The sequence below is a fragment of the Bufo bufo genome, chromosome 7, assembly GCF_905171765.1.
Source record: "Bufo bufo chromosome 7, aBufBuf1.1, whole genome shotgun sequence".
Classification (NCBI taxonomy): domain Eukaryota; kingdom Metazoa; phylum Chordata; class Amphibia; order Anura; family Bufonidae; genus Bufo; species Bufo bufo.
In genome coordinates this window covers 25,475,921-25,498,313 of record NC_053395.1, presented here as the reverse complement: position 1 = coordinate 25,498,313, position 22,393 = coordinate 25,475,921, and the positions used below count along the sequence as shown (strand labels likewise).

Here is a 22,393-nt window from a genome sequence, read left to right as displayed (position 1 = left end):
AAGAAGGGATCTGATTGTTTATATATGTGCTCCAATTGTACAAATACACCACACCACCCCCGGACCCTCCTATAGACGATACTTACCCGGTCCCTGGCACCCCCGTCCTCTCCGGATCACTGCACGGCCAACATTGCATCTCCCTGTTGGGTGTATCAAAACATCCATCGATGGGGGAGCAGCCAATATCAGGCCGCAATGGTGACCAACCTCCCTAGTATCGCAGGTGACGCTAGGGAGGCTGGTCACCGCTGTGGCCTGATATTGGCTGCTCCCCCCATGGCTGAATGTTTTGATCCGCGCGATGGGGAGATGCACCATTGGCGGTGCAGGGAATCGGAAGGACATGGGTGCAAGAGGGACCGGGTAAGTTTCGTCTATATGAGGGGCCCGGGCATGGTGGGTTGTATTTGTACTATTGGACAACCCCTTTAAAGGGGTTGTCTCATCATGGACAATGGGGGCATATCGCTACCTCCATCTCATGTGCAACCCCCACTCCTGTGGCTAGTCAAGACTGAGCTCTCAGACAAGGCCCAGCAGCCACTCCGTCCTGTGGTACTGTATATAATGTCATTGTTTAATGCTGTTGAGGGGGCCCTGACAATAAAATCTTTTAGTCTTCCTCCTGAGGGGACCCCTTGTGGGTCTGATCCCCCAAAAGAGCCGCTTCCTCTTCTTCCCCTATAGTGAGGCCCCTGGTCCTTCTGCTAAGACCTCCAGAGATCAGCTGTTATCTGTGGGGAAACCTGGCAGTAATTGTTCACTTGCCCTACAGCGCCACCACAGGAGAAATGAAGTATTGCACAATGTCCATTCATATTAATAGGTTGTCAGGCATGACAGGCAGTGGCGGATTAACATAGGGACGTTCGGGTCGGCAGCCCCGGGCTTGGCATCGCTGGGGGGCCTAACACTGAACGCCAACATACTGCGGCGGGGCACGGGAGCGCATAGTTCCCTGCCCCACCGCCGATCAATGCCATAGGCTTCAGGCCTAGTAGGCCTGAGGCCTATGTGGTAGTATAATCCCAGCGCAGGTGTGCGTGATGACATCATCGCGCGCCTGCGCCGGGACGCAGGACAATGTGGATTGCATGCCTGCGGCCTGCCTCACCATCCCGGACACAGGTAAGTATTAGCTTTTAGTTTTTTTTTTCGGTGTGTGCCAACTTTGGGGGGCAAAGGAGGACATGGGGGCAAATCACTTCAGGGGGACCAGTATGGGGGAAGATTATTACATGGGGCAAATCACTTCATTGGGGGCAGATTACTACATGGGGCAAATTACTTCATAGGGGTGCAGTGTGAGGGCAAATTACTTCATGGGGGGAAATTACTTCATGGGGGCAAATAATTTCATGGGAGCGCAGTGTGGGGGAAAATTACTTCATGGAGCAGTGTGGGGGAAATTATTATATGGAGCATTGTGGGGGAACTTACTATATGGGAGCAGTGTGGGGGAAATTATTATATGGGGCAGTGTGGGGGAAATTATTATATGGGGCAGTGTGGGGGAAATTACTGTATGGAGCAGTGTGGGGGAAATTACTATATAGGGGCAGTGTGGGGGAAATTACTATATGGGGCAGTGTGGGGGAAATTACTATATGGGGCAGTGTGGGGGAAATTACTATATAGGGGCAGTGTGGGGGGAATTACTATATGGGGGCAGTGTTGGGGCGTTGCTATTAGGGGACATTATTTTTGGGGACACTATACAGGGATTATTGCCTGGAGCACAATAGAGGGTGTTATTATTACAGGGGGGACTCTAGGGGACATTATAGCTGCTGTAGACACCATAGGGACCTTTGGGGTGATTTATCAAAGTGGTTTAAAGTAGAACTGGCTTAGTTGCCCATAGCAACAGATTTCACCTTTCATTTTTGACAGCTCCTTTCGAAAATGAAAGGTGAAATCTGATTGGTTGCTATGGGCACCTAAGCCAGTTCTACTTTACACCAGTTTGATAAATGACCCCAATTATGAGAAATCTAACGTGTCTGTGTAACAAACTCTACAGAGACGAGATGCGGCTACAAGAATTAGTCATGGCGTTCTGGGTCAAACGGAGGAGAAGAGGAAAGAGAAGATCTACATGACAGGAGATGTCACTGGATGTAACAGGTATGTGGTGCTGTATTCTCATACAGGGAGTGCAGAATTATTAGGCAAGTTGTATTTTTGAGGATTAATTTTATTATTGAACAACAACCATGTTCTCAATGAACCCAAAAAACTCATTAATATCAAAGCTGAATATTTTTGGAAGTAGTTTTTAGTTTGTTTTTAGTTTTAGCTATTTTAGGGGGATATCTGTGTGTGCAGGTGACACCTTTCTTTGCAAGGACACTCAAAAGCCTGCCATCCATGGATTCTGTCAGTGTTTTGATCTGTTCACCATCAACATTGCGTGCAGCAGCAACCACAGCCTCCCAGACACTGTTCAGAGAGGTGTACTGTTTTCCCTCCTTGTAAATCTCACATTTGATGATGGACCACAGGTTCTCAATGGGGTTCAGATCAGGTGAACAAGGAGGCCATGTCATTAGATTTTCTTCTTTTATACCCTTTCTTGCCAGCCACGCTGTGGAGTACTTGGACGCGTGTGATGGAGCATTGTCCTGCATAAAAAAATCATGTTTTTCTTGAAGGATGCAGACTTCTTCCTGTACCACTGCTTGAAGAAGGTGTCTTCCAGAAACTGGCAGTAGGACTGGGAGTTGAGCTTGACTCCATCCTCAACCCGAAAAGGCCCCACAAGCTCATCTTTGATGATACCAGCCCAAACCAGTACTCCACCTCCACCTTGCTGGCGTCTGAGTCGGACTGGAGCTCTCTGCCCTTTACCAATCCAGCCACGGGCCCATCCATCTGGCCCATCAAGACTCACTCTCATTTCATCAGTCCATAAAACCTTAGAAAAATCAGTCTTGAGATATTTCTTGGCCCAGTCTTGACGTTTTAGCTTGTGTGTCTTGTTCAGTGCTGGTCGTCTTTCAGCCTTTCTTACCTTGGCCATGTCTCTGAGTATTGCACACCTTGTGCTTTTGGGCACTCCAGTGATGTTGCAGCTCTGAAATATGGCCAAACTGGTGGCAAGTGGGATCTTGGCAGCTGCACGCTTGACTTTTCTCAGTTCATGGGCAGTTATTTTGCGCCTTGGTTTTTCCACACGCTTCTTGCGACCCTGTTGACTATTTTGAATGAAACGCTTGATTGTTCGATGATCACGCTTCAGAAGCTTTGCAATTTTAAGAGTGCTGCATCCCTCTGCAAGATATCTCACTATGTTTGACTTTTCTGAGCCTGTCAAGTCCTTCTTTTGACCCATTTTGCCAAAGGAAAGGAAGTTGCCTAATAATTATGCACACCTGATATAGGGTGTTGATGTCATTAGACCACACCCCTTCTCATTACAGAGATGCACATCACCTAATATGCTTAATTGGTAGTAGGCTTTCGAGCCTATACAGCTTGGAGTAAGACAACATGCATAAAGAGGATGATGTGGTCAAAATACTCATTTGCCTAATAATTCTGCACGCAGTGTGTGTATGTGGAGCTGGCTCACTACTGTGACCTGCGTCTCATCTTCTCCTCCAAGTCTTTTTTATCATAATCATATATATTTTACATTTGGCAACTAAAATTTTTATTTGTCACCTGCAGTCCTATGTAACAGCCCCGATAACAGTGATAGCTTTCTTTGTGCAGATAATGTAGTAGATGTTCCATGCAGTCCTATGTAACACCCCACATAACACAATAGTTCACTGTGTTATGTGGGGTGTTACATAGGACTGCAGATAACATCTATGACATCTGTACTCAGAGTTATGAGATGGTGGGAGTCGGACTCCTGGTTTGAGGAGACCGCGATGTCCCGGTGAGCGCAGCAGCCTCCTTGCTCCTTACCAAGCACAGCGCTGTCCATTTGATAGCACTGCGCTTGTACTGCAACTCAGCCCCAATCACTCGGATGGGCCACGTGACCGATGAATGTGATGTCATATGGCCTAGGAAGAGACTGTGCCGCTCACGAAGCACCGCCGCCTCTTCATACAGAAAAAATTTAACTTAGGCCTAGTTCACACGAACGTATGGCTTTTATAGTTTTTTGCGGTCCGTTTTTCACGGATCCGTTGTTCCGTTTTTGAGTTCCGTTGTGTTTCCGTTTCCTTTCCGTTTTTCCGTATGGCATATACAGTATACAGTAATTACATAGAAAAAATTGGGCTGGGCATAACATTTTCAATAGATGGTTCAGCAAACACGGAACAGATGCGGAAGACATACGGATGCATTTCCGTATGTGTTCTTTTTTTTTTTGCGGAACCTTTGACTTTAATGAAGCCACGGAATGTGATTTGGACATGCTCTATCTTTCAACGGAACGTTGGCTTTTTCAGTGTTTTGCGGTCCGTTTTTCACGGATCCGTTGTTCCGTTTCCGTCGTGTTTCCGTTTCTGTTCCGTTTTTCCGTATGGCGTATACAGTAATTACATCGATAAAATTGGGCTGGGCATAACATTTTCAATAGATGAAAATGTTATGCCCAGCCCAATTTTTTCGATGTAATTACTGTATATTGTATATGCCATACGGAAAAACGGAATGGAAAAACGGAAACACAACGAAAACAAAAAAAAACCCCGGAACAATGGATCCGTGAAAAACGGACCGCAAAACACTGAAAAAGCCATACGGTCGTGTGCAGGAGGCCTAAAATGAAGGAAGGGGTCCGAGTTGGGTAGACAGCCCGGGCCTATCATGCACTTAATCCGCCCATGATGACAGGTCCTCCAGAGCAAGAGACGCTCTTTGTAACCTCTCTACTCCAAGAAATGAGGGTCCTGAACAGAGGACCCCTCTATTATCTCATATATAATAGGGTAACCTTTTTGAGTCCATAATAGAGATATAATAGAGCTATTTACAGAGGACCTACTTGCATTCACCATGTAATATTTCTGGAACACCTGTTTTTATGATGCTGTGTTGTGCCATTCCTTTACTATTCCCACTAGAAGTTATGAATAAATTTGAGTGTTACCAGCTGGAGGGTGTCCCTGCACAGTCTGACACCATCCAAACAGGGCTGCCAGTGTCAGACTGTTCAGGGACACCCCCACCAACTGGTAACACCCATCTGAACCTTTATTGCAGACTGATGACCATTCATGAACTTCTAGTAGGAATAATAGAGGATCGGCAAAGAGTCATAAGAATAGATGCCCCAGGATTGTTATTACATGGAGAATGCAAGTAGTCACTAAAACAGACAAGTCAGAAGGGGTGCCGGATTTTCTTTGAAGGGGTTGTCTCATCTTGGACAATGGGGGCATATCACTAGGATATGTCCCCATTGTCTTATAGGTGCGGGTCCCGTCGCTGGGACCTGCACCTATATGGGGAATGGAGCCCCGCAAAGTGGTGGCTTGAGGACTCTGGTCCGGCCACCACCAAGCGCTCTCCCCATAGAAGTGAATGGGAGCGCACCGCGCATGACCGGCCACCGCTCACTTCTATGGGCCCAACGGAAATAGCCGAGCCAGCAAAATGAATGGAGAGCGGCTGCCCGTGCGCAGTGCGCCCTCCACCACCTTCGGGGTTCCGTTCTCGATATAGGTGGGACCCGCACCTATCAGACATCCTAGCGATATGCCCCCATGGTCTGAGATGAGAATACCCCTTTAACCCTTGCCAGCGAAATGATCTAACCCTGATAATGAGCTGCTCCAACGCGTTCCACACCCCGCCATTGAAATGTTCAACTCATTACCATATTCATGCGTCCTATGGAAATGTGAACGTCCACAGGCCACGACACTCATCACTTGCAGAATTTCTGCCGATCCGTTCAGACATGTTTTATATTAGTCGCAGTTAATCTCTCGCCTAATTTAATTCTCAAGATTTAATCCTTATCCCGCTAAACATATGCCCGCCTCTAAGAAAATACAAATGACCCCCCCCCCACCCCTCCCGTGCTACATGACGGATCTTAACTTCAGCGCGGCGTGGAGCGAGAGGTGCGATGCCTGACATCTCATTTATCCTCCCACCGAGCCGCAGCCAAGGCTTAGATGGGAGTATGCCAGGAGTAATAGTCGGGGGTAATAGAAATGTCTCTGTCTTCGCTTTTCATTAAGAATAAAGGAGAACGGAGGAACTGGGCAAAGTTTCAGGGCACTGTTCTAGCACCCCCGCCTTATGTGCCAACCTTCTCCCATTGTGCGCCTCTGGCATGGCAAACGAGTAGACGTGTATTCAGACCCAGGGGTGCACCACCGATGAGGCCAGGTGAGGCGATCGCCTCAGGCAGCACCAGGAAAGGGCAAGGGGGGCAGCAGAAGGGCCATGGGCAAAGAGCGCTTTCATTGTGGCAAAGGGGTTAGGTTAAGAAATTGGCATGGGGGTGGGGGGCACCATTTCAGTTTTCGCCTCAGGCAGCAGAAAGGCTAGGAGCACCCTTGTCCAGACCACCACATCAGATAATGTCAGGGCCATAACCTGAACGAAAAAAACAAGAAAGCAGAAATGAAAAAAAAAAAATAATCCTCCCATGCTTTTTTGATCCATGCATAGGTAATAATTTGCAAATTGGCACAGCTATGCCCGAGCACATCCAGGTCAACTACTGCCCACTGCATTGTAATGAAATTCCACTGTAATGTATGTACAGTATAGGAAACGTACTGCAGTCTAAAACGCGTTACAATGAACGATTCGGGTCGCGCATAAATGCAGAATGATTTCGCATTTCAATGAAGTTGAGCCGCAGTACCGGATACAGCCTGTGAACAGGGGTGGCGCTGTTTCTAGGAGAAAGCAGCCATGTTTTTCTAATCCTAGTCAAGCTTTAGAATTTGTTTTTCCGTTTCCTCATGTTCCTACTAATGGCCATTTCATGGAAATGACTAGCTAATATGATCACATAGTCCAGGTGAAAGAAGAGCTGGTCCGCCACAATGGCAGCGGGGTTAAATGGAGGTCCAGAGCCGTGTAGGAAAGCGTGACTGTGCCCGGTGGGAGTGCGAATCCAGCTCTGCAGGGATTCTATCGTTCTGCCTCTTAGACGCGCACTCTCTTTGTAGTGATTGGAGATGGCTCGTGTTCAGCATGCAGACGCACCTCTGTACCGCCTGTCACCTGCAGGGGGCCGTTCACTGCCTGATATATGGCTCACACTCCGGAGTAAGCGCCCAAATCCGTGACCAGCATTTCTGTGTCATCAAGAACTTGTGTAGTTGATCAAAAATTTGAAATCTATATGTTGGTTAAAGGGATCTCGTGCCTAGTAAATGAGCATTTCTTGGGCTCATATTTGCAATGTGTGCTGATAAATTGTGATCGCTGGGTTCCTGGGGCTCCTACGTATGTGCATATGGAAGAATACCGCCCCCTGTATCTTTGGCATCTTTTTTGCAGGTGGATCTGTTGCAGATGAAAAGTTCTATCTTTCAATTATTTATTCACAGAAGCTGTCATAATGTATGTCCAACTGAACATGATGTACAGATAGAGTTAATCTATCCTGTATTTATCCTGAGTTACATCCTGTATTATACTCCAGAGCTGCACTCACTATTCTGCTGGTGCAGTCACTGTGTACATACATTACATTACTTATCCTGTACTGATCCTGAGTCACATCCTGTATTATACTCCAGAGCTGCACTCACTATTCTGCTGGAGGAATCACTGTGTACATACATTACATTATTTATCCTGTACTGATCCTGAGTTACATCCTGTATTATACTCCAGAGCTGCACTCACTATTCTGCTGGTACAGTCACTGTGTACATAAATTACTATACTTATCCTGTACTGATTCTGCGTCACATCCTGGATTATACTCCAGAGCTGCACTCACTATTCTGCTGGTGCAGCTCCTGTGTACGTACATTACATTACTAATCCTGTACTGATCCTGAGTTACAGCCTGTATTATACTCCAGAGCTGCACTCACTATTCTGCTGGTGGAGTCACTGTGTACATACATTACATTACTTATCCTGTACTGATTCTGAGTTACATTCTGACTTATACTTCAGAGCTGCACTCACTATTCTGCTGGTGCAGTCACTGTGTACATACATCACTTATCCTGAGTTACATCCTGTATTATACTCCAGAGCTGCACTCACTATTCTGCTGGTGCAGTCACTGTGTACATACATTACATTACTTATCCTGTACTAATCCTGAGTTACATCCTGTATTATACTCCAGAGCTGCACTCACTATTCTGCTGGTGCAGTCACTGTGTACGTACATTACTTATCCTGTACTGATCCTGAGTCACTTCCTGTATTATACTCCAGAGCTGCACTCGCTATTCTGCTGGTGCAGTCACTGTGTACGTACATTACTTATCCTGTACTGATCCTGAGTTACATCCTGTATTATACTCCAGAGCTGCACTCACTATTCTGCTGGTGCAGTCACTGTGTACATACATTACATTACTTATCCTGTACTGATCCTGAGTTACATCCTGTATTATACTCCAGAGCTGCACTCACTATTCTGCTGGTACAGTCACTGTGTACGTACATTACTATACTTATCCTTTACTGATCCTGAGAATAGATGAAGATTAGTGAGAATCATCTAGGGTTCTTTAGAGCATTTGTCACTATTTAGCTATGATGTCATCACCATTCAGGACCTGAGAAGGGTCAGCTATGCTTTGGGAACTGGCAAAGGCTCCAGCACAGAGACCATTACCAATGCTATTGTTGATAGTTATTTTTATATGGACTTCCCCTTTAAGTGATATTCTGCTACAGTAAAAGAGGCAGTTACTAAGGAATGGCCTTGGGCTAGGCGGTAATGACTGCTCTATAGGCCTGTTCTCTTCACTTCCATTATCACTTTTTTTTTCACGGGCCGTCAAAGGCTGACCTTTTGAGCTCTACCATCTACTTCCCATCTAATGCGCTCTTGTTACCATAGCAACAGCCCCCCTTGTGTCGTGATCACCTCTCAATTGTGCACACTTTCCTCATCAGCTTATATATGGCATGTGGTAATGACACGAGTGCCAAATGATATACTGACACTGATACTTCATTTTTCGAAGAATCTTACAGATTTTATGCATAAATTATAATATCCGATAAATATCCGGCCATAATCTTATCATCAAATCACGTCACCGGAGCTGTTACATTCTTCACACATCCTCTCCATTATTTTATTTCTATAGCTTTATTTGTTTGTGGAAAAGCTGGGTGACGCATTTTGTTTTCTGTTTTTGTAAGGAGGGTCTCCTGAGGGGCTTATTTTATGGCAAATCCCTAGAAGTGGATATGTTGATAGGTAGATGGTACCTTCAGAACTGAGACTCTTTACCGGAGGTATGATTACTGAATTACTGTGAATTCAGAAATCCGGGAATAAATAGGCTTAACAAGGCTTAGGGGCATAAAAGGTTTACTGAACTATGATAGTAATGTAAGTAACAGTCACCAAAGCCGTGGACAAATGAGTGAGATCCTCATTGACCAGTTTCCAACAAAGCACCTGGCCGACGCCCGTATGTTACGAAAAGAGGTGGTAGTAGCAAGACATATGTTACCCTGAGGATGTCTTCAATGGAGTGGCCCTCTGTTTTACACGTCTAGATCTCTTCTAGCTTCCTGGCCCCTCCTAAAGGTCTTCCATATACAGACCTCAGAAACGCAGCCTTGTCCCTGGTACTACTAACCAACTGCATGACAATGAATTAAAGCGAAAGAACCACTAAATACCTAGCAGGGGTACAGGGGCACAGGGGTATCGTCCTGCTGCTCCTAGATAACCATGCGTCTGTCCTATAGTGCTCCTCAACCATATTGGATATCCTTTCAATGGAGAATTAGTGGAGAAGTAGGTGGCCAGGGCTATATCCAGGATTGGTGGCTGGCACTGTATAAGGAACACTGTGGTTGACACTGTATAGGGGGATCTATGTGGCTGGCACTGTGTAGGAGGCACCGTGGTTGGCACGGTATAGGGGTCTCTATGGGGTACTGTACAGTGTATTAGGTTATGTGGTGGCACTGTATAGGGTGCTCTGTGATTGGCAGTGAATAGTAAGCTCTGTGATGGGCACTGTATAGGGGGCACTATGGTTGGTTCTGTATAGGGGCTTCTATGTGGCACTGTATATTAGGCTATGTAGTGGCATTATAGAGGGGGCTTTGTGTGGTTGGCACTGTATAGGAGGCACTGTTGGCGCTGTATAGGGGCCTCTATGTGGCACTGTGTATAGGAGGCACTGTACAGGGGGCTGTATGATTGACAGTGAATAGTTAGCTTTGTGACTTGCAATGTATAGGGCGCACTGTGGTTGGCACTGTATAGGGGCACTGTGATTGGCACTATATAGAAGGCACTGTGTTTGGCACTGCATATTAGTCTATGTGGTGGCACTGTGGTTAGCACTGTATAGGGGCCTCTATGTGACTCTGTATATTAGGCTCTGTGATTGGCACTGTATAGGAGGCACTGTGGTTGGCACTGTAGAGGAGGCACTGAGGTTAGCACTATATAGAAGGCTCAGTGGTTGGCACTGTATATTAGGCTATGTGGTGGCACTGTGTAGGGGCACTGTGGTTGGCACTGTATGGGGCCTCTATGTGACACTGTATATTAGGCTCTGTGACTGGCACTGTATGGGAGAATCTGACTGGCACTGTATGGACGCACTATGATGGATGTCACGGGGTTCTGTGCTTGCACTTTATTGGGAGTTTGCTGTGGGGTCCCTGACTCTGGGTGCAGTGAATCCTGTACAGTACATACTGGTTATTACTATATATGTATACTGTGTATACTGTGCTGTACTATATGTATACTGGTTGTATTGCCGAATCATCTTTCCATCACGTTTACTGAGTGGCTTCATTTCTTTGCCAGGTTTTCTTGGCACTTTTCCTCAGCATGGCAGACAGCTGTTTTCTGCACCATCATCGCTGTTTGCAAGGCGACCGTTCCCATTTCCTGCCGTTTCTCCGTGCGGAGCCGAGCGTCCCATGTGTCAGGAGCTGACAGGTTCTGTAATGTGCTAATTTGCATTGTTAATTGCAAGTAAAATAGAAGGGAGCAGACTGGTGTGGAAAGTGGGTGGGAGGACGGGTAATTACCCACCACTACCACCACCATCATCCAGAGACATTGTTTTTCTTATCATGGCGCAACTCGATGAAACGAACATCTGTCAAATGTGGAGGTGCAGACGAAGACCCGAGAGTATGTGACCCCTTAAAATCCCAGAAATGCATTTTATATCGGTATCGGTTGTGTTAATGTCCTGATAAAACGGTAAAATCGATTCCTTCTCATTGGCTGCAGTCAGCAGAAAAAAGAGCGCTGTTTATGGCAGCCTGTGTACTGTCTGTAGCAGGCGTCTTCTCCTGCAGGTATTTGGAGGGATGATGGTTTAATCCAGAATGTGACCATTGTTGTCTCCTAAAGAGCATAAAGATCTTCTGTGGTCACCTCAGGGGCCTTTGTAGGATTTTAATATCACTGGACCATCCTCGGTGAGCACTGCGGCCTCTTTCCAGACCAGTGACGTCACATCCATCGGTCACATGGCCTGTATGTAGCTCAAGTGAATGGACCTGGGCTGCACTACCAAGCCCAGCCACTATATAATGTAAGGCGCTGTGCTTGGTAAACTGAGAGGAGGCTGTGGCCTCTTGAAACAGCTTATCTGCGGGGTTGCAGGGAGTCGAACCCCCACCCATTGATGACTTCACCTGGGGATAGATCATCAATATTGTACTCCTGGAAAGCCCCTTTAAAGGGGTTGTCCCACCCGGATATTTATGGCATAGCCACAGGATATGGTCCTACTAGCGAGAGCTGCTTCTATCTCAAGGAACGAGGCCCCACCGAGAAGGGAGAGGAGGCCGAATATAGGTGTCTGATTTTGGCAAGAAGTTTGGCAACTGCAGTCTGGGTAATGGTGCCAATCAGATGCTCTCTTCTATAATGAAGCAGCTTGAGTAAAGATGGGAGGTTATTTAGCAGCCAGGTTTTTATACCGTGGGCACACGTAGGGAGCGAGCCGCATGCGTCACATCTTTCACTTAGAGTCTCTCTATTAATGGGCATGCGCTGGTGAGCTGAAAATCTTGTCACCTAGAGTCTTTCTGTTAATAGTCATGCATTGGTGAGCTGAAGATCTTGTCACCTAGAGTCTTTCTGTTAATAGTCATGCATTGGTGAGCTGAAGATCTTGTCACCTAGACTCTTTCTGTTAATGGCCGTGCATTGGTGAGCTGAAGATCTTGTCACCTAGAGTCTTTCTGTTAATAGTCATGCGCTGGTGAGCTGAAGATCTTGTCACCTAGAGTCTTTCTGTTAATAGTCATGCATTGGTGAGCTGAAGATCTTGTCACCTAGACTCTTTCTGTTAATAGTCATGCATTGGTGAGCTGAAGATCTTGTCACCTAGAGTCTTTCTGTTAATGGCCGTGCATTGGTGAGCTGAAGATCTTGTCACCTAGAGTCTTTCTGTTAATAGTCATGCATTGGTGAGCTGAAGATCTTGTCACCTAGAGTCTTTCTGTTAATAGTCATGCATTGGTGAGCTGAAGATCTTGTCACCTAGAGTCTTTCTGTTAAAGGCCATGCATTGGTGAGCTGAAGATCTTGTCACCTAGAGTCTTTCTGTTTAAGGCCGTGCATTGGTGAGCTGAAGATCTTGTCACCTAGAGTCTTTCTGTTAATGGCCGTGCATTGGTGAGCTGAAGATCTTGTCACCTAGAGTCTTTCTGTTAATGGCCGTGCATTGGTGAGCTGAAGATCTTGTCACCTAGAGTCTTTCTGTTAATGGCCGTGCATTGTTGAGCTGAAGATCTTGTCACCTAGAGTCTTTCTGTTAAAGGCCATGCATTGGTGAGCTGAAGATCTTGTCACCTAGAGTCTTTCTGTTTAAGGCCGTGCATTGGTGAGCTGAAGATCTTGTCACCTAGAGTCTTTCTGTTAATGGCCGTGCATTGGTGAGCTGAAGATCTTGTCACCTAGAGTCTTTCTGTTAATGGCCGTGCATTGGTGAGCTGAAGATCTTGTCACCTAGAGTCTTTCTGTTAATGGCCGTGCATTGGTGAGCTGAAGATCTTGTCACCTAGAGTCTTTCTTATAATGGCCATGTGCTGGTGAGCTGAAGATCTTGTCACTTTCTGTTAATAATAGTATTACATGGGCTGTGTATTGCAGTATTACATGACAGTTTATGGCAGTATTATGTGGGCTGTGTATGGCTGTACTGCATGAGCTCTGTATAGCTGTATTACATAGGCTGTGTGACAGTATTGCATGGCCTGTGTATGGCAGTATTGTGTGGGCTGTATATGAAAGTATTAGGAGGCTGTGTACAGCAGTATAACATGAGATGCGTGGCGATATTACGGGGGCTGTGTCTGGCAGTATTACGTGGGTTATGATGCAATATACTTTGTGAATTGTGTATTGCAGTATCAAGTCAGACAATATGTCAGTTTTACATGAACTGTGTATGTGGATATTATGTCGACTGTGTATGCTGGTACTATGTGGGCTGTGTCTGGCAGTATTAAGCTGGCTGTGTATGTGGTCATTACTTATTTACAGTGATGTTACATGGGCTGTGTACTGTGGTATTATGCAAGCTCAGTGTGACAGTATTATATGGCCTGTATAAGGCAGTATTATGTATTACATAAATCATGTAAGGCGGTATTCCCTGGTCTCTGTATTGTGGTATTATCTGTATGCTTTATGTTATGAATGATGGGAGACCTAGGTAACAATCTGCTGTGGGGCAGACCAGGAGGGAGCTCTCTAGCAGCCACTGCTGGCCACACTCAGAACTGCAACATTACCATCCTAGTGAAGAAAAAACAACTTTTGTAGGTCCTTGCATGTCGCATGATTTATTACATGCCTTTCCTGATATCAAATTTAGTCAAACACCTGTGTCATACCTGCCATGTTCAGCATGAGCTCTTATTTCATGAATTACATCAGTCCTCAATTATTTCCTTTCTCCTTCCTTGTCACAGAGCTCCTCGGATCCGCCAAAAGAGTGAATGTAAATTTTCAAGACACTGATGGGTGAGTAACTTGCACTTTCTCCTGGTATGTGGAATATGTAATATATGTTTGTCCCTTTGCATGCACTCACTGACTGCAAGCAGAGATCTTGAAAATGGCTAGATACTAAAATAGGCCCGGGTTTCACATCGTCTGTTCCTGGACTCCCCTTCATTTACATCCATAGAGGAGGATTCACCCATCAAAATCCATTAGGCTCCATTCACACGTCCGCAAAATGGGTCCGCATCCGTTCCGCAATTTTGCGGAACAGGTGAGGACCCATTCATTCTCTATGGGGACGGAATGGATGCGGACAGCACACAGTGTGCTGTCCGCATCCGCATTTGCGGAGCGCGGCCCCGATCTTTGGGTCCGCAGCTCCGCAAAAAGATAGAGCATGTCCTATTCTTGTCCGCAGCTGCGGACAAGAATTGGGCATTTCTATAGGGGTGCCGGGCGGGTGTGTTGCGGATCCGCAATTTGCGGGTCCGCAACACAGCACGGACGTGTGAATGCAGCCTTAGACTTCCTAAATCTCATATACTTACTCCTGGTCAGGCAGATTCGGATGAAGAGCGGGCATCCCTCATGTGCCGCACACCCCCTGTATATATTTATATAATTTTTATATTTAATATTTATTTTCAATCTTTAAACAATGATATTACCATACAAAGTAAAACATCCATATTATTATTATTTCCATTTCGTAAATCTTACCTCCCCAATTCCCTCCCAAACTCCCATCCCTTTGCGATGCGTCTCCCATAGCCCCCCCCCCCCCCCACCACAAAAGAAAAAAAAAAGGAATGAGAATAATGAGTGGAGAGGCAAGAAAATAAAAAATTCCATTCTCCCCATATCTTAAGCCATTTAAGGTCCATTCACACGTCCGCAATTCTGTTCCGCATTTTGTGGAACGGAATTGCGGACCCATTCATTTCTATGGGGCCCCACGATGTGCTGCCCGGATCCGGAATTGCTGATCCGCACTTCCGGGTCCGCAATTCCGTTCCCGAAAAAAATAGAACATGTCCTATTCTTGTCCGCAATTGCGGACATGATTAGGCATTTTCTATTACGTGCCGGCGATGTGCGGTCCGCAAAATGCGGAACGCACATTACCGGTGTCCGTGTTTTGCGGATCCGTGGATCCGCAAAACACATACGGACGTGTGAATGGACCCTTATCCTCAGAGTTTCTTTGTTTATATAGAACTAAGGCCTCCTGCACACGAACGTTGTGTGCACCCGTGGCCGTTGTGCCGTTTTCCGCTTTTTTTCACGGACCCATTGACTTTCAATGGGTCCGTGGAAAAATCGGAAAATGCACCGTTTTGCAGCCGCATCCGTGATCCGTGTTTCATGGCCGTGAAAAAAATATGACCTGTCCTATTTTTTTCACGGCCAACGGTTCACGGACCCATTCAAGTCAATGGGTCCGTGAAAGAACACGGATGCACACAAGATTGGCATCCGTGTCCGTGATCCGTAGGTTAGTTTTTATACAGACGGATCCGAAGATCCGTCTGTATAAAAGCTTTTTCAAAGCTGAGTTTTCACTTCGTGAAAACTCAGAACCGACAGTATATTCTAACACAGAAGCGTTCCCATGGTGATGGGGACGCTTCTAGTTAGAATACACTACAAACTGTGTACAAGACTGCCCCCTGCTGCCTGGCAGCACCCGATCTCTTACAGGGGGCCGTGATCAGCACAATTAACCCCTTCAGGTGCGGCACCTGAAGGGGTTAATTGTGCTGATCACGGCCCCCAGTAAGAGATCAGGGCTGCCAGGCAGCAGGGGGCAGACCCTTCCCCCCCCCTCCCCAGTTTAAATATCATTGGTGGCCAGTGCGGCCCCCCCCCCCTCCCTCTATTGTAATTCTTCGTTGGTGGCACAGTGTGCGCCCCCCCCTCCCTTCCTCTATTGTAATAATTCGTTGGTGGCACAGTGTGCGCCCCCCCCCTCCCTCCCTCTATTGTAATAATTCGTTGGTGGCACAGTGTGCGCCCCCCATCGCCCCCCCCCCCCTCCCTCTATAGCATTAACAACATTGGTGGCCAGTGTGCGGCCTCCCATCTCCCCCCCCCCCCCCCATCATTGGTGGCAGCGGAGTTCCGATCGGAGTCCCAGTTTAATCGCTGGGGCTCCGATCGGTAACCATGGCAACCAGGACGCTGGTTGCCATGGTTACTCAGCAATAGTACAATAGTAGAAGATTCATACTTACCGGGCCGGCTGCTGCGATGTTCGTGTCCGGCCGGGAGCTCCACCTACTGGTAAGTGTCATTGCTAAATGAACTGTCACTTACCAGTAGGAGGAGCTCCCGGCCGGAAGCAGAAATCGCAGCTCCCAGGTAAGTATGAATCACTACTGCTAGTAACCCGCTGCCACCAATGATGGGGGGGGGGGCTAGATGGGAGGCCGCACACTGGCCACCAATGTTGTTAATGCTATAGAGGGAGGGGGGCCAATGGGGGGCGCACACTGTGCCACCAACGATTACAATAGAGGGAGGAAGGGGGGGGGGGCGCACACTGTGCCACCAACGAATTATTACAATAGAGGGAGGAAGGGGGGGGGGGCGGGGGGGCGCACACTGTGCCACCAAGGAATTATTACAATAGAGGGAGGAAGGGGGGGGGGGGAGCGCACACTGTGCCACCAAGGAATTATTACAATAGAGGGAGGAGGGGGGGGGGGCTGCACTGGCCACCAATGATATTCAAACTGGGGAGGGGGGAGGGGGGGGTCTGCCCCCTGCTGCCTGGCAGCCCTGATCTCTTACAGGGGGAGATGATAGCACAATTAACCCCTTCAGGTGCGGCAGTACAGCAGGGGGCAGTCATGTACACAGTTTGTAGTATATTCTAACTAGAAGCGTCCCCATCACCATGGGAACGCCTCTGTGTTAGAATATACTGTCGGAAATGAGGTTTCACGATCTAACTCATATCCGACAGTATATTCTAACATAGAGGCGTTCCCATGGTGATGGGGACGCTTCAAGTTAAAATATACCATCGGATTGGAGAAAACTCCGATCCGATGGTATAAAAGGGACTCCAGACTTTACATTGAAAGTCAATGGGGACAGATCCGTTTGAAATGGCACCATATTGTGTCAACGTCAAACGGATCCGTCCCCATTGACTTGCATTGTAATTCAGGACGGATCCGTTTGGCTCCGCACGGCCAGGCGGACACCAAAACGACTTTTTTTTCATGTCCGTGGATCCTCCAAAAATCAAGGAAGACCCACGGACGAAAAAACGGTCACGGATCACGGAAAAACGGGACCCGTTTTTGCGGACCGCAAAAAAATACGTTCGTGTGCAGGAGGCCTTAGATGAAAACCAAGCCCGTGCAATCAGGAGCCTTGCCAAAAACATTACGGTATTTTAACCAAAAAATCCTTTTATATTTATGCCACATATATCACTCAAAATCCAACACTCCACCACAATTGGAATCACCACTTTCAATTTTTGGGTAATATAGTTATGTATTGCCCCCCAATATTCTTTTAGTTCTGGACAAGTCCAAAACATACGTAAATAATCTGCATCAGGAGACTCACACCGCGGGCCGTTTGTTAAGCCATAAAGGTGTAACATAAATTCTGTGTAAAATATTAAATTGAACCAATATGTGATTAAAATATAGAGAAAGTAATCCCACATTCACCAATATATTTCTCCCAATCATCCGATTGAATCATTGGGCAATCCCTTCTCCAGGCATTTTGCCCAGGGGAATATATATATATTCATAAATATTTATAACATTGAGAAATTTTAACCCTCTGTGCTGTCTTTACTATCAAATCGTGCACAAAAATGTGGAGGTGTCTATAACAAAAAGCAATTTTTTTCTTTAATACAAGAAAGTGCCGAACGTAACTGAAGATACCTAAACCAGGATAAATTACCGTAGATATATTTTCTCTTTGTGCTAACTCCTGTGTAATACTTCATTTTACCTGTGGGGGCTCTGCAGGGAAATTAAACACTTGCTGCCCGTGTAATACCTAATTTCACCTGTGGGGGCTCTGCAGTGAAATGAAACCCTCGCTGCCTATGGCCATTCCCAACCACCTGGGCAAGATAATAAATATTATTATTTTTGCCAATACTGATCCCCGAATAATTCCTCTAAGGCCTGTACCTAAACATGATGCCAGCACCCCCTGTATATCGATGTGTGACCTGTCTGTATCTCAGCTCTTCACATTGCTGCTATCAGGATTGACATCTCGAGGATATACAGGCCAGGGGAGCGTTTCACTTATTTAACAAGTGCGAGATCTTCCAGGGTCTTGAGGGCAAAACCATTCTCTTCTTCCATATGAAGCGAGGTCCATAGGGAGAACCAGCACAAATTATCACAGGTTACACCTGCGAAACGTCTTTTCACACAAACAACAACCCATATAACAAAGTATACCAAAGATAATATCCTAAGAGCGGATGAAATCCCAGTACTACAAAGTGTGACTGTAAGCAGCGAAAGCTATACGTGTGGCATAAAGAAAGACTGTTATCCTTTACTATATTATATTATCATTTATTAATGGTATATTTTAAAGAGGACCTTTCACCGCTCCTGACATGTCTGTTTTAATATCTTCATGCATTCCCCATGTAATACCAATTCTGGAGCATCTATTCTTATGACTCTATGTTGTGCCGTTCCTTTATGTTTTCTACTAGAATTTATAATTGAATTGCTATTAGCCTTCAGTAAGGGTCCAGAGGGAGGTAACCAGTTGGGGGTGTGTACCTGCACAGTCTGAAAAGGGCAGCACTGATTGGATAAAGTGAGACTGTGCAGGTACACACCCTCAGCTGGTTACCGCCCCTCTGGACCCTTACTGCAGACTAATAGCAATTCAATTATAACTTCTAGTAGAAAAAAATAAAGGAACGGCACAACATGGAGTCATAAGAATAGATGCTCCAGAATTGTTATTACATGGGGAATGCATGAAGCTATTAAAACAGACATGTCAGGAGCGGTGAAAGGTCCTCTTTAAGACATTTTTTCTTTAATTGCTTTTTATTGTGACTGTTGTTGAAGAAAACAGTTTATGAAACATTGCAGTTATCACATTGGCCACTAGATGTCGCTGTTACATTACACACGCTGCCGAAAAGCACCTCACTTTACAACCTACAGCAAAGCATCAGGGACACGGGCACTTTATGGTGCCGTACAACCTCCATATATTGTATGGAACCATAATACGTCACCCATAGTCGTCTACATATGCCTCTCTTTATATGCCTCTTAAGGCATTAAGATTTTGTTCTGTTGAGTCTGGAATATACCTAAAAAAGGAATCACCCTATGCTCCATTGGATAACATTAAATAGAGGTATTCTAAAACTAGAAGCATCGTGTTAACCCTTACATTTCCATATATAGTGCCATAAGGGGGCATCATACACGGAGGCCCTGAGAACTCCATGACCCAGATTTACTAATGTGTCTGCACTTAAAATGGCGCAATTTGGCATTTGTTTGCACACCTTTTTTCATGCTTGCTTGAAAGGGGTGTGGCTTGACAGGGAGGTTGGAGCGTCATGACGAAAGGGGCGTGACCTAAGATGCAACATTTTGCCCCAAAATTGCACCACAATTCTGGTGTAAAATTCTGTCTCAAAATAAGCCCATCAATAGTTGGTAAAGAACTAGACAAGAGCGCCAATCCCTGCACCAGATTTAATTTCCAGCCTGAGCCCTTGTTATAAATCTGGTGCAGGTCTAGGCAGCCTGTCTAGGTTTACGCCACCTACAGGCTTAGTAAATCTGGGCCAGTGCGCCTTTGTACAGCCAACATGCATGAGTCCTTTGAGACTGTTAATGAAAAAAACCTTGCAATTTTCATGTTGGCCACTAGATGTCGATGTTACCTTTATACACGCTGTAGAAAAGCATCTCATTTTACAGCCTACAGTAAAACAGAATGTGATTGCTAGGGCCGGACCATTCTGTCATTCACGGCTGTTTCCATAAGGCAAATAATACTGGGAAATAATAAACATAAATAGCAATAGTATAAAATCCACAAAAATAATGTTTAATTTTCCACAAAAAATGGTGATAGCGTCCCTTTAAGAATAACCAGGAACAAAATAGGACATCAGATGTTTTTTTTAAATAAAAAGACAAGTCGAATAGTCAACACTTACACTAACAAATGCATGAGAGCGCAGCTAGAGAAGAGGTGTTAATGAGGCCGGGGATAACGGACCGCACTGCACAGAAATAATTACTTTCTGAAAGGGAATGAGATTCTTCAGCTCGGAAACCTTAAGGGTTTTTGTTTTTTTCCGGAGTAAGTTGAGCCCCTCATGAATGTAAATAATTACAACGCGCCTCTTATACCGCCAGATATACTCGCCGCTCCCATCCAGAGTAATATTTGCCATTTCATGAGATCAGCACCGGTTCCTGACAGAGGTCCAGCCTCCGGATTAAGGATTTGTGACGGTTAATTAATATAACATTGTTTTAATTGCCAATTTTGATTGCTGGAGAATAACTAGCGCCGGAGAGGCCATTTACCTCATGGCAGGCGCGTTTCGGGAAGATCGCGTAGATGTGATTCATTGACTCGTTTTCTTTTAGCATGAATTTGTTTTTAGCTGTTAAGGTTCATTTACAGTCAGACAGCCTGAAGGCCCCTGCTCATCCAGAGACTCCTGCTTCAGGAATAGGATGCCAAGACATCAGTAAAGACTGGCACTTACATAGGGCTGAGCAGATATACTGATAGAGATGTGAGGTTTTACCACTAGTAATCCACAGGGCTCACAATTAACCCTTTATTAGTTAAAGCTGTTCTCCGCGTCAAAGGCTCAGTCTGCTGCCCAAGGCCTCTGTATAAATACCCAGGGAATGAAATGTCCTCCGGCACCCTGTGCATGTGCCCTGCCAGCCCCCCGCAGCTACACCTAGCCACATATGTACAGTCACTGTCCAGCCTTTAGAGGCAGATCCGTTATTCATTCCGTCATAATAGAAGTCTATGGGCTGCAAAACGGTTCCGTCCCGTTTCCGTTATGCAGGGGAGTCCTCTCCTGCATGGCGGAAACGGGACGGATCCGTTATGCAGGCCGTAGACTTCTATTATGACGGAATGAATAACGGAATGCCACTTAAGGCATTCTGTTATAGAGGCGCTTTTACTACCAAACATGAAATTCGCTCATCTCTAATCCTGACATACGTCCTGTATTATACTCCAGAGCTGCACTCATAATTCAGCCATTTGTTATTAGGAACAATCAGTAAGGTTGGAAACAGTCAGCAAGCTTATTGATAGACAGGTCATCTAGGCTCCTATGATGCAGGGGGGTTAGTATACAATGCCTCTTGTGATGATGACACACAGATGGACATCACCAGTGTATGAGGCTGATATGAGAACTGGCCATTTTTGGGCAGGATGTACATTTTTCTGTCATAGTCACCGAATTCATCCTACTGCCCCAGCATCATGTCCAAGTCAGACCTGACATGTACCGGAGGATACAAAGCCCGCACTACATCAGACTGTCAGATACAAATGTCAGCTACGCTCCCAGTGGGACCTGCAATGCAGGCCTATAACAGCACACAGATTTCTGTCAATGTATGAGGGCGCCACCTAGAGGCCTCTGTCCTCATGAGCTGCTTTTGATTAAAGCAAGCACATCTGGCCAGCTAATTGGAGAGCATCTCCAAATGTGGCACATAAGTCACTGTGCTCTGCTTCTGCCAGAATGCTAATTACCTGATTTGCATACACAAGCGCTGACGGGCAGCATTTTAACTTGCTTTTTTTTTTTCTTTTTTTTTTTATTGCAAACACTTTTATATTTTCCCGCTTTTATTTCTTTTTATATAACTTAAAATAAATCACTATATATGAGAAAGCTCTTTACCCGGTGGCGCAGAGGTTTAGCCACCAGAGGGCAGCAATGAGAGGCTGCAGCTGGGCCTAGATCAAGATGGCTGCATTTCATATTATAATGGGTGATAACAACTTGTGAGTCTTGATAACCACCATTGAGATCTCCTCTCCACAAGCATAGCTATGGGAAACAAACCCCTGGATGATAGGGAGATGGTGGGAAGAATGGAGAAGTAGTAGTAGTGTTGACCAGCTCCAGAAGCTGGAGCAAAGTCTTGTGTAAAATTGTAGCGCTAAGGCCTAATAAATGATCCTAACCCAGGGACCAAATATTAGGGATATGGTCCCTAAGCTGGTGTTATTTGGTGCTTATAGGTTTCCGACATTGGTGCCAACTGAACA

General features: G+C 45.8%; 1 protein-coding gene across 2 annotated transcripts in view; it reads left to right on the top strand.

Annotated features, from left to right (window-relative positions):
• The window catches only part of CASKIN1 (CASK interacting protein 1), a 132,301-nt gene that overhangs the window by 59,581 nt on the left and 50,327 nt on the right, over nt 1-22,393 (top strand). For both annotated transcript variants that reach the window (XM_040440690.1, XM_040440689.1), the window contains exon 2: nt 14,053-14,104. In XM_040440690.1, coding sequence (XP_040296624.1) covers nt 14,053-14,104 — 52 coding nt within the window. The remainder of the gene's footprint in view (nt 1-14,052; nt 14,105-22,393) is intronic.